Source organism: Microcaecilia unicolor, chromosome 3, assembly GCF_901765095.1.
Source record: "Microcaecilia unicolor chromosome 3, aMicUni1.1, whole genome shotgun sequence".
NCBI classification, from domain to species: domain Eukaryota; kingdom Metazoa; phylum Chordata; class Amphibia; order Gymnophiona; family Siphonopidae; genus Microcaecilia; species Microcaecilia unicolor.
This window is the reverse complement of record NC_044033.1, coordinates 56328186-56341004: the sequence shown is the minus strand read 5'-3', so window position 1 is coordinate 56341004 and position 12819 is coordinate 56328186. Positions and strand designations below refer to the sequence as shown.

The 12819-nt window shown below is 42.5% G+C and overlaps 1 protein-coding gene across 1 annotated transcript in view; it reads right to left on the bottom strand.

Annotated features, from left to right (window-relative positions):
* AHCTF1 (AT-hook containing transcription factor 1) overlaps positions 1 to 12819 on the bottom strand; it is a 553711-nt gene that overhangs the window by 241878 nt on the left and 299014 nt on the right. The window contains 2 exon segments of the mRNA XM_030195951.1: positions 9942 to 9998; positions 10896 to 11019. Of these exon segments, the coding sequence (XP_030051811.1) occupies positions 9942 to 9998; positions 10896 to 11019 (181 nt within the window).

Sequence of the window (12819 nt, the reverse complement as noted above, 5' to 3'; positions counted from 1 at the left end):
ACGCCGATTTTTAAAAAGGGTCCCAGAGCAGATCCGGGAAATTATAGACCGGTGAGTCTGACGTCGGTGCCGGGAAAAATGATGGAGGCTGCTATTAAGAATAAAATTACGGAGCACATACAAAAGCATGGGCTACTGAGACAAAGTCAGCACGGATTTAGTGAAGGGAAGTCTTGCCTCACAAATCTACTGCATTTTTTCGAGGGGATGAACAAACATGTGGACAAAGGGGAGCCGGTGGATATTGTATATCTAGATTTTCAGAAGGCTTTTGACAAAGTGCCTCATGATAGACTCCAAAGGAAACTGGAGAGTCATGGGATCGGAGGCAGTGTATTATTATGGATTAAGAGCTGGTTAAAAGATAGGAAGCAGAGAGTAGGGTTGAATGGTCAGTATTCTCGATGGAGAAGGGTAGTTAGTGGGGTCCCTCAGGGGTCTGTGCTGGGACCGCTGCTTTTTAACATATTTATAAATGACCTTGAGATGGGAGTAACTAGTGAGGTAAATAAATTCGCAGATGACACAAAGTTATCCAGGGTCGTCTCGTCGCGGGAGGAGTGTGAAAGATTACAAGAGGACCTCATGAGACTGGGGGATTGGGCGTCCAAATGGCAGATGAAGTTCAACTTTGACAAGTGCAAAGTGATGTGTGGGAAGGAGGAACCCGAATTACGGCTATGTCATGCAAGGTTCCGCTTTAGGAGTTACAGACAAGAAAGGGATCTGGGAGTCATCGTAGATAGGACGTTGAAATCTTCCGCTCAATGTGCTGCGGCGGCCAAGAAGGCAAACAGAAAGATGAGTATTATTAGAAAAGGGATGGAAAACAATCATGAGGATGTTATAATGCCGTTATATCGCTCCATGGTGCGACCGTACCTGGAGTATTGTGTTCAGTTCTGGTCGCCTCATCTCAAAAAAGATTTAAAGGAATTGGAGAAGGTGCAGAGAAGGGCGACGAAAATGATAAAAGGGATGGGACGACTACCTTATGAGGACAGGTTAAGAAGGCTAGGACTCTTTAGCCTGGAGAAAAGGCGGCTGAGGGGTGATATGATAGAGGTCTACAAAATTTTGAGTGGGGTAGAGTGGACAGATGTGAAGCGTTTGTTTACGCTTTCTAACAATAATAGAACTAGGGGACACAAGATGAAATTAGAATGTGGTAGGTTTAAAACAAATTGGAGAAAGTTTTTCTTTACTCAGCGCGTGGTTAGACTCTGGAACTCATTGCTGGAGAAGGTAGTGATGGCAGCTGGCCTTGCTGAGTTTAAAGGGGGTCTGGACAGATTCCTGAAGGAAAAGTCCATTGATTGTTATTAAATTTTGGGATTTTGCCGGGGCCTGGATTGGCTGCTGTCGGAGACAGAGTGCTGGGCTTGATGGACCTTTGGTCTTTTCCCAGCATGGCAGTGCTTATGCTTATGTACTTATGTAGATGTCATACTCAGGTCCATGACAGCGCATACAGGTCCCTGGAGCAGTTTTAGTGGGTGCAGTGCACTGCAGACAGGTGGACCCAGGTCCATACCCCTCCTACCTGTTACATTTGTGGAGGAAACAGTGAGCCCTCCAAAACCCAACAGAAACCCACTGTACCAACATATAGGTGCCCCTCTTCACCCTTAAGGGCTATGGTAGTGGTGTACAGTTGGGGATAGTGGGTTGGGGGGGGGGGGGTTGGGCAACTCAGCACACAAGGTAAGGGAGCTATGTACCTTGGATCATTTTATGAAGTCCTCTGCAGTGCCCCCTAGGGTGCCCTACTGGTGTCCTGGCAAATCAGGGGGACCAGTGTACTACAAATGCTGGCTCCTCCCACATCTAAATGGCTTGACTTTGGATGTTTTAGCCTTGGACGTCTTTGCGTTCAAAAATTGCCAAAAATCAAAGATGTCCAAATCCAAGGACGCCCATTGTATTTTCGAAAAGGACGTCCATCTTTTTTAGAAAATGACCTTTTCCCTGCCTCCGAATTTCCAACTTAAGACGTTTCTTTCGAAAATGTCCCTCTATGTAACTTTGAAATTATGCTTTGAAAATATGCCTCCACAGGAACTAAGGGGGCTATTTAACAGCATTATCCGAGTAGCAGCTGGGGTGGTACTGGGCAAATTTGGAGCAGACACACAGTTTCTCGTGATAGCAGCAAAGTTCAGCAGCAATGTTCAGCATCACTATTTAGATAACTTTGGGAAGCAAAATACTGTCCTAAGTGCTTACCTAGTTAGTGGCACAAAGGAAACTGGGTTAGGACCATGCTGAGGTTTCAAGGCAATGAAAGGCTTCACAGAAGTATGCCTCACTTGAAATCAACTAAAGGCTGTACACATTCACCCCAGTTTGTGTAGGTGTTTCTCCACCATAGTTTAGTATTTTGCGAAGACACATGGAGCAGACACTAAACGGCAATGTGGTTTTATCTTTTACATGATGGTGATGCCAACTGCAATCAGGTGAACTCTAATGGAGTAGGTTTTCAAACTTGATTCTGATAAGATGTAGAAATTGGGGTGTCAAACTGCAATCAAAGAGGGCAAAAAAAATAATAAAAAGAGCCTGGTTTTCAGTATAACTTCAATGAATATGATAGAGATGAATTATATACTATGGAGGTACTGAACACAAATATATCTCATGAATGTTATTATTGATACCCTGAAAACTTGACTGGTTTGCAGTCCTCCAGGATTGAAGTTTGACACCCCGATGTAGAAAGTATTCAAGCGAAAAAGGTGGAGAAAAACAACCTCTCTCAGATGGTGTTCTCAGCAATTTCTTTATTCAAAAACAATAAGCAAAAAAGCGACCCAACACGAGCCGTGTTTCGGCCCTACTGGCCTGCGTCAGGGGTCTAGGAATTTTGTTAAGCAGTATTCTTTCCTAGAGCGGTTAAATTGCAGCCAAACTCCTATGTTGTGTGGATACAGCGATTTACCGAGGTTTGTTTTTTGGCAAGAACAGTTTGTTATATACACACAACACAGGAGTTTGGCTGCAATTTAACCGCTCAAGTATACTGCTTTACAAAATTCCTAGACCCCTGACGCAGGCCGGTAGGGCCGAAACACGGCTCGTGTTGGGTCGCTTTTTTGCTCACTGTTTTTGAATAAAGAAATTGCTGAGAACACCATCTGAGAGAGGTTGTTTTTCTCCACCTTTTTCGCTTGGCACTGATCTTCAGTGGAAAGGTTATCTTCTGTTGGAGTTGACGAAAGTATTCAAGCATCATTCATGTGGGAAAGGAAGAAAAGTGTCTAGGGGAGGAAGTGACATCAGCTGAAGAGATGGCTGCTTGATCAGTATGCTCCGTCGTCTCTAGAGCAAAATCGAAGCATTCCTCGTGTTAAAAAGCGAAAAAATCACTCCTACTATAAAAGAACCAACGCTAAACTCATGGCAGCAAAGAAAAAGCTGGCAAAATTTAAGTTTACGACTGAGACATCGAGCGCTACAAAAGGAACTGGTCTCCGATCTCGAGGGGCCAAGATGGCGAACGCAGAAAGTGAATCGGACCAGGACCTCGAAGAGCAGTTTGAGAGCGAGGCAGAAATTAGCAAGAACGATTTCGCCAGATGGTTTACAGAATTAAAAACTGAAATGGTGACAAGACGTAGCATTCAAACGGCGGTAGCGGAATTGCGCGAAGAAATCAAGGAAATCGGAAACAGGCTGGCAGAAACGGAGGAAAAAACGGAGGCCATATCGCTGGAAGTGCGGGACCTCCGGGGCTCCATACAAAATGAACAGCAAACAAGAGTGGATATGGAGGACAGGCTGGAAGACCTTGAAAATCGCACTAGAAGGTGCAACTTGAGATTCAGAGGCATTCCGGAGGAGGACCAGTATAAAGATGCTGAGAAAGTGGTTCAAGAAATATGTGCTTCTCTACTTAATCAGGACGCCAATGCAGGAGAGGGCCGAGAGAATGCACCTGTGGAACTGGAAAGGGCGCACAGAAGCCTAGGTGCACCAAGGAAAGGATTGCCAAGAGATATAGTAGCCTGTTTTCTTAGGTTTCCAGTTAAAGAGAAAATTTGGAGAAAAGCGAGAGAAATGGGGGAGATAACTTAGAACACGGCTAAGATCCGGATATATCAGGATCTGGCTAGACAAACGCTACAGCGCAGAAGAAACTTTAAGGACATCACGAGCTACTTACAAAAATCTGGATTACGCTACCGCTGGCTGTTTCCTTTTGGGCTGCAAGTTACGGTGGGGAGTACCACCCGCCGTCTTCAGTCACTGCAAGGAGCGTGGAAAGTCTTAAAGGAGATGGGATGTACAGATGTCCCCAGAGAGGAAGAAACCAGGCAGAAAAGATCAGACGGGCTGGCAGATGGCTGTAGGGAGGAGGAACCGTCTCCCAGCACGAATTGCAAGAGATACAGTGGAGAAGGATGATGCCACCTGAAGCTGATAAGGACTGAATATGGACTTTGAACGAGTTTCCACTGTAGTAAGTGGGAGTGAAGCTGAAACAAGTTGAAAGGTTATATATAAGATGGGGTAAATGCTTATACAAGTTCTAATAGAAGGGAAGGGGGAAAGCAAAATAAATTAGGGAGGGAATGCATATATGATTAGGAGATCGGGCAGTCAAGCTCAGAGGGTGACGTGCTTCCTTAAGGGGAATACTGGCACGAAAGAGCGGATGCCAGTTGATGGGGAGATTGGGGGGGGGGGGGGGGGGGAGGGGGGGGGAACAGGGGAGGGCTGAGCGATACAGGACTACATATTGGGTCATGGAATGTAAATGGATTAAACAACCCGGGTAAGAGAAGTATAATTTTCAGAGAACTGCGTAGATTGAACTGTGATATAATAATGTTGCAGGAAACCCACATTAGGAAGGGTGAAGCACTTATTATGAACAAAGGGCTGGGGAGGGGTTTACATTGGCTGATACTAGGGGAAATAAGACGGGTGGTTTAGTGATTTATGTGCAAGAACATTTGCAGTTTGTTAAAGAGGCTGTGTATAAGGACAGAGAAGGTCGCTGCCTTGCAGTCAGGGGGAAGGTCAACAATCGCAATATCACATTAATAAACATGTATGCACCAAACAAGGGACAAGGGAGATACTTTGATACCACTCGGGCAGAACTGATTCCCTTTGTAGAAGGAGTGGTAATGCTGGGGGGAGACTTCAACCATGCGGCGGGGACCATGGACCACTCTGGCAGGACGGATGGGGGAGAGGGGTATAATGGGCGCCAATTTCTTAGACTGATGCGCGAATTAGACGTAATAGACATATGGCGTTTACAACACCCAGGACAGCGCCAGTACACACACTATGCCCATGTACAGGGGACATATGCCAGAATAGATGCAATTTGGGGTAGCCGGAACATATGGGGAGATATAAAGGAGGCAGAGATCGAGAGTATACATGCCTCTGATCATGCAGCAGTATGGATCACATTAAAGGGGTTGGGTAAGCAAAGATCAGGGCAAATCTGGAGACTCAATGAAACTTTATTAGATGGAGAATCTGATTGCCAAGAAATTAGGAACACCATTAAAGAGTACCTGGAACTAAATGATACGGGGGAGGTAACGGATGGGACAATGTGGGATGCTTTAAAAGCAGTAGTGAGGGGGGTCTTAATTAAAAAGGGGGCTCACAGGAAGAAACAGAGGGCAGAGAGGGAGGTAGAAATTCGGAGGCAACTAGCGAGAATGGAAGCTATACATCAAAGAGAGGGGAGACCCCAACAATTAGTAGAACTTAAAAAATGGAGAGCGGAACTGCATATGATTCAGATGAAAACCATTGAATTCCATAGACAATTAATGCAGCAGAAATTTTTTGAGTTCAGCAATAAAGCTGGAAAAATCTTAGCTAGAGGTTTGCGTGATAGAAGAGTTAAGAACACGATCACTAAAATTAAGGGCCCAAAAGATGTGATTTACCATCAAGATGAGGAAATCAGGACACAATTTATGGATTTCTATAAAAAGCTATATAAAAGGGAATCAACAGAATCTGTAGAAAACATCAGGGATTATATACAGGGACTTGGATTACAAAAGGTGTCGGTACAACAGAGAGGAGAGATGGAAGCAGCAATAACATTAGAGGAAGTGTTAGGAGTTATCAGAGGCCTAAAGGGTGGGAAATCACCAGGGCTAGATGGCTATACTGCTAAATATTATAAAATCTTCCAACAAGAACTGGGACCCCTCTTGGTGAGGCTGGGTAATGCTAGCTTTGAGGGGAAAGGATTCCCGACCAGCATGCAGGAGGCAGGGATATCGGTTTTGTTGAAACCTGGAAGAGATCCAACTTTATGTGGGTCGTTTAGAACGATATCCCTGCTGAATGTAGATGTTAAAATCCTGGCCAAAATAATGGCAAATAGGCTGAGTGGGATATTGCCATCTCTTATACACGAGGACCAATCGGGCTTCATTAAACACAGGCAAGTGGCAGACAACATTAGAAGGACCCTTAACTTAATTTGGGGGGCACAAAAGAGGGGAGACTCTATGACTCTATTAACAATAGACGCCGAAAAGGCGTTTGATAGGGTCGAATGGAATTACTTATGGGAGGTAATGTTAGGAATGGGATTTGGCAACACTTTTGTAGGTTGGGTGAAAAGGCTATATGACCAACCAAGGGCAAGGATTAAAGTGAATGGGGGGTGGTCAGACCCAGTGAACATACAGAGGGGGACCAGACAGGGATGCCCCCTATCCCCGCTGTTATTTGCAATATCTATTGAACCATTGGCCCAACGAGTAAGAGCATTGAAGGAAGCGCAGGGGGTCCGAATGGGAGGAAAAGAGCATAAAATAGCATTATTTGCGGATGATCTGCTGTTTTACATTGGAAAACCACTTACGACATTGCCGGTGCTAATAAAGGAATTAAATCTTTTTGGGACATTATCAGGTTTTCGCGTAAACTTTGATAAATCTGAACTCATGGGAATAACTGTCGCTGATCAGGAAATAGAACAACTGGGGAAGAGACATGGTTTTCGCTGGACAGGCAGAAATTTTCGCTATTTGGGCATAAATGTACCCCGGGATCTAAACACATTATACCTACTGAATTACACACCGCTTATAGCAGCTATTAGAAGGGATTTGCAAAAGTGGAAGGGAGGATTGTTGTCATGGTGGGGTCGTATAGCGGTGGTCAAGATGAATATTCTTCCTCGACTGTTATTCCTATTTCAAACACTGCCAATAGCTGTCCCTAAAGGGGAATTACAGAAATTACAGGCGGAAATAGGGGAGTTCATTTGGGCAGGACATCCAGCCAGATTATCAAGGAAAATAATGTGGAGATCAGTAGAACTAGGGGGCAGAGGAATCCCTAATATTACTTGGTATTACTGGGCAGCCCAACTGCGGCAAATTGAGGTCTGGAGCAGAGTTGACCTTTCTCCGGTTACCCAGTTAGAACAGATATTTGTACAGGAAGGTAGGCTGGATGCACTACTCTGGGGGTCTATCCCTGAACATACGTATAAAACACTAACATTGAATCCCTTCGTTTCACACTTGTTAATATTATGGGGTAAGCTCAAAAAGAAACTTAGGGGACCACATAATAGATCCACATACGCTTGGCTCACACAAGAACCGGGGTTCCCTGGGGGGCAGGAAAACAAGATAATTGCCTCATGGTATGATGAAGGTTTGATTAGGTTTCGTGAGTTTACAAGAGAGGGCAAACTTAAAAACTTTGAAGAGATTAGTAAGGAATATGATCTTCCTGAGACAGAAATCTATGCATATCTTCAAGTTAGAAACTATATGGTGACAGCAAAATGGAATAAGGGCAACTGGATAGATAATGAAAAGTTTGAAAACCTATGGGGGACACTATATGGGGGAGGAAAAGGGATCTCTAAATTATACGAACATATTAGGGGCACTACCTTTGAAAAACTACCCTATATGAAAGCTTGGGAGCAAGATCTTGAACAAGAATTCAATAGGGGAGAATGGAAGAAAATGTGTATAGAGGTTAAAAAAGCATCTATCTGTGTACTGGTGAAGGAAAATGCTTATAAAGTCATGAGTCGCTGGTATTATACACCAGACAGATTAAAAGCAATGTTCCCTAATGCATCAGATAAATGCTGGCGCTGTGAAGGAGGGAAAGGAACATACTATCACATTTGGTGGAAATGCTCCATTATACAAGAGTTTTGGGAAATGGTTACAGGATTAATTACTCAAGCAATAGGGGTTCAATTCACTTGTGATCCCAAATGGTGTCTGTTGGGCAACGGGAATAAGGGAGGGAAGGCATGGCAAACTCGAATAAAGCGTATGTGCCTAGCAGCAGCCAAAACAACAATAGCACTGAAATGGAAACAAAGAACAGGCCCCACGAGACAAGATTGGGAAAATAAACTGTATTTCTTGATGGGAATGGAAAAAATGACTGATAGGCGAAAGGGAAAATATAAACCCAATGCGGAGGAATGGTTACGATTAGGTGAGCTAATGGGGGGAGGGGGAAAAATAAAAGAATGTTAAAGCTTGAATGTTGCAGATGAGCTATGTATAGAAATATTGTTTACGAGTGTAATATTATGTTGGAATATCAATAAAAAGTTTAACAAATAAAAAAAAAGAAAAGTGTCTAGGATTTTAACACCACATCTTATGGCAAATCTCTTCCACTTAAAACCATAGTACTATCCTAGTGGAACTTTTCCTAGAGGTTTATCTGAGGCATGTTTTCAGTTAGCTTCAAGGAAATCAATTACCCTTGTAACATCCAGGCTGTGAGGGCTAAGAACCGATGCTGGCGTGTAAGTGCTTTTTTTTACGTTTTATTTTAACATTTCTATCCTGTATTATCTGTAAAATCTAAGCGGATTATAATTTATATATACAAAATATTAAAACAAAACAACAGCATTCCAAATATAAAATCTCTAAAGCATAAGAAGTCTGTCCTATCCTTATCCCTTGTTTGTCCTGTCTGTCCTGAATTAGATTGTAAGCTCTTTTAAGCAGGGACTGTCTTTTCTTCATGTTCAATTGTGAAGCGCTGCGTACGACTGGTAGCGCTGTAGAAATGATTTGTAGTAGTAGTAGTAAATCAAAGAGGCTACACCATCTCAGATATATGAAAAAGCTTGCTTAAATAAGCAGGTCTTTAACTGTTTCCTAAATAATAAAAATGGAGTAACCTGTCTTAGTTCTAGCAGAAGGCTATTCCATAGGGTAAGTCCTGCACTTAGAAACATCTGAGAGCAATCCTCTTCTAAACAGAATTGGTGGGACATCTGACAAACATTTAACCTGTGATCTTAAGTTGGTCGATAAAATTTTCAAGCATGAGGCATATACAGAAGATACACCATTGTTTAAAGCATTATAAACCAAAACCAATACCTGAAACTGCTACAACCACTAATTTCTATAACACTACTAGATGTATGCAGCGCTCTACAGGTACTTTCCCTGTCCCTTGGGGGCTCACAATGTAAGGTGTTTTTTGTACCTGGGGCAATGGAGAGTTAGGTGGCTTGCCCAGTGTCACAAGGAGCTGCAGTGGGAATCAAACTCAGTTCCCCAGGATCTCAGTTCACTGTATTAACCATTATGCTACTCCTCCACATGCCATATAATAAGAAGCCAAGGTAAAGCCTGTAAAACTGGAGTAATGTTCTATTTGTGAGACCCACTATTACCTGAAGGGCCCATAACTGTGAAGCGCTGCGTACAACTGGTAGCGCTATAGAAATGATTTGTAGTAGTAGTAGTATATATGAGTTCACTTATCTTCCACTGATACAGTAACAATTCCAATTCTCAACTCTACCTTAATTAAAATATTTAGTTAATGATATGTTAGAGCTTCAGAGAACAGCCTCAAAATCATCAATTCAGTTAGCTTCCCTTGCAGTTTAAAGATTCTCTTTCAATAGTTGACATCAACAAAGGATGAAAGGATACAATAGCATGTTTACTACTTTCTTCAACATTCTGTAATAGATAAAGATCAAGAAGAGCCTGTAAACAAAAATGACAAAAATTCAATTTTGGATTATACACCTGATCCACACAAGCCTTACTAAACAAGTATATTGCATACACAGTCTTGGAACTCAAATCACCATTCGGACTCTCTGAAATGTAGCTGAGAATATATTCATCCACCCCCCCCCCCCCCCCCAAAAAAAAAAATACCCCAACAAGATGACCTTTGAAAACAGCCAAACATAATCCCAAGTTAGGAGTGGTGGTGGGGGGGGGGGGGGGGGGGGACCTCAGCTCATTTTTGTCAGGACAAGGTATTTTGTCCTCCTTTTCCTGGCTGATTTCACTGAACAAACACCTCACATCCTGTCCCAATTTTTATTGTCCCTGCAACAAAATCAAAATAAGCAAACCATGTCAACTGACATATAAGCAAATATGTCTTAAGAGGAATGGCATGCTGAGGTAGTAGGGAAGCAAAATTTACATGATTTGAGTTCATACTGTAAGCTGCTTTAATATTAAATTGAAAGGCAGCACATAAATATTTCTAAATATAAAATAAATTACACATTGCCCAATAAAAAAAATAAATTTTTCCCCCACAAAGGCAACATTCTTGCCTATCCTCAACCCCCATACTTTAAATCTATTTATAATTTTTAAAAACACCCTGACGTCCTTAAGCCAATAACCCCAAACTACATCACAACAGCTCAATTCCTTAAAAAAATAGCATGCATATCAAATGCATTAAATTTTACTACATAATGTAAAAATAAGCAGCAAAACTCCATTGTTATGAATCCTTTCTGTCATCACTACATTATAGTGAAGCTGCTGTACAGTAATGTCTGTAGTGTTCCACTGCAAAAAAATATACAGCACAACTTCAGAAGGGGATGGGGTGGGGGGAGGGGGAAGTCTCACATGTAGGGTAGCAGGAGGATATTTCCCTGTGCCACCTTCATCTCTGCTCCACAGCTTCTCCACTTCATCTCCTAATTGTGAAAGCATTCCATCAATCATCAGGCAATCAGAGTTCCATTTCCCCCTGTAATAATACGAAAATAAGTTTAAAAAATTATGATAAAAAACTCTTCTGGGTTATTCAAACTATACTTTTTTCCTCAGAGACTTCTGTTTCAAATTCAAGGCAGCTGGCTAACCAGACAGATAAGTTAGTTTACCAAGCTGGATAAGAAATGTTATACATGTAACACTGAAGAGAATTCCCTAATGCTGGGAAACTTATTAACAGAACTGAAGATAACAACATCTCTCGTATGCCTCACAATGGAGCAGATCATGCCAACACCATTCCTCTATTGTGCTTTAATACATGGCTTCCTGTTACATGACATAAAATGTTTGCCCTTTTCAGAGCACCTTCCTTTTTTTCAGATATTAAGCCACATGGGCACTTAGCAAAAAAAATTTTACCTGCTAATTTTCTTTTTTTGAATCTTGCTAGACTGGTCAAGGCAGCTGTATATGCACTACCCTCCCAGAAGACCGACACAGAACACACTTCTTTCCAGTGATCATATAGCAGGATGAGGAGAAATCTAAACAGAGACACTTGTCACTTCCCTCAGATCTCTTGGAACTTAGCAGTCCCCTTAGGAACACCAAAGATAAAGATTCTTCTTTCTTCTCTGGTCTCTCACCAAAGATAGCAGCTCCATAAGTACACAAACTGAAGTAAACTGTGAAAAGTGCAGAAATTTCACAGCAACCATAGACTACCCTGGAAGGTACTGGTCTGGTAGGATTCAAAGAAAGAAGATTAGCAGGTAAGAAATAATTTCTCTCTCTCTCTTTTTTTTTTTTTTTTTTTTTTAAATCTTGCTAGATCAGTCCTGAGACAAGGCTACATGTGACATATCCAAGCCTTTAACTTGGGTGGGAGGAAGCCAAGACTGCTCTCAGGACACCAGGCCCATAGGTAGAATCTTCTTCCAATCACACTTCCAGCTTGTAATGTTTGACAAAGAAATGCAAGGCTCATGTACCTGCACTACATGCATCTTCTGGTACACATTTGCTTCAGCCACAGAAGAGGATGAGGCCTTCTGGAATATGCCTGCATGTAGGAATAACTTCAGAAAACGCTGCAGTCGAACCAAAGACTTCAGTCCCTCCCCAAGCTTCTGGAACACTCTCTGTGCTCTGAGCTTGTTATTGTTGGCCAGGTCATTTGTCTCCAGGTGGATTATAACATCAGTATTAGAATCCTTACTCTCCTCTTGGACCATGTTCTGTACTTCTGGTAGATGAGGATCCTGGAAGGCACTTCACTAGGTTGGGTTCTTTGAACTGTGTTCCTAAGTTAAAGACTCTGATAATGGAGTCTCCTACCAGTTCTGCTTTGCACCAATCTGTCATTGTTTTGTGGATGTCTCTTGGATTGTGTTACATTCATTGCCTCTGGTTTCACATCAGTACTTCTTTTCTGGGTATCATGGAGAGTGCTCTTCTCCATGGAAAAGGAAGGACTGACTTGGTCCTGTATAAAAGTGGTGGGTGGGCAGACAGTCACACTTAAGCACAGTTCGCTGCCCTCAAATGCATCCAGAAGTTGCTGGGGAGTTCCCACACAGGGCTCTGTTGGATAACCACAGTCAGTGTGGATCTTTCATCCTGCTTGTCCTCTGAGAATTTCCTTTCCATCCACAGAACAATCCATGACCACTTAAACTTCAGAAAATCACTCAAGACTCACCTATTCAAAAAGCCTATCCCAACGATCCAACATAAAATCCCAGCACCCAGCGACAAAACATAACTAATGATCGTACTGGACAATTTATAATCTTCACCTCTTTCGACCCCTTGATACCTGATCCAAACC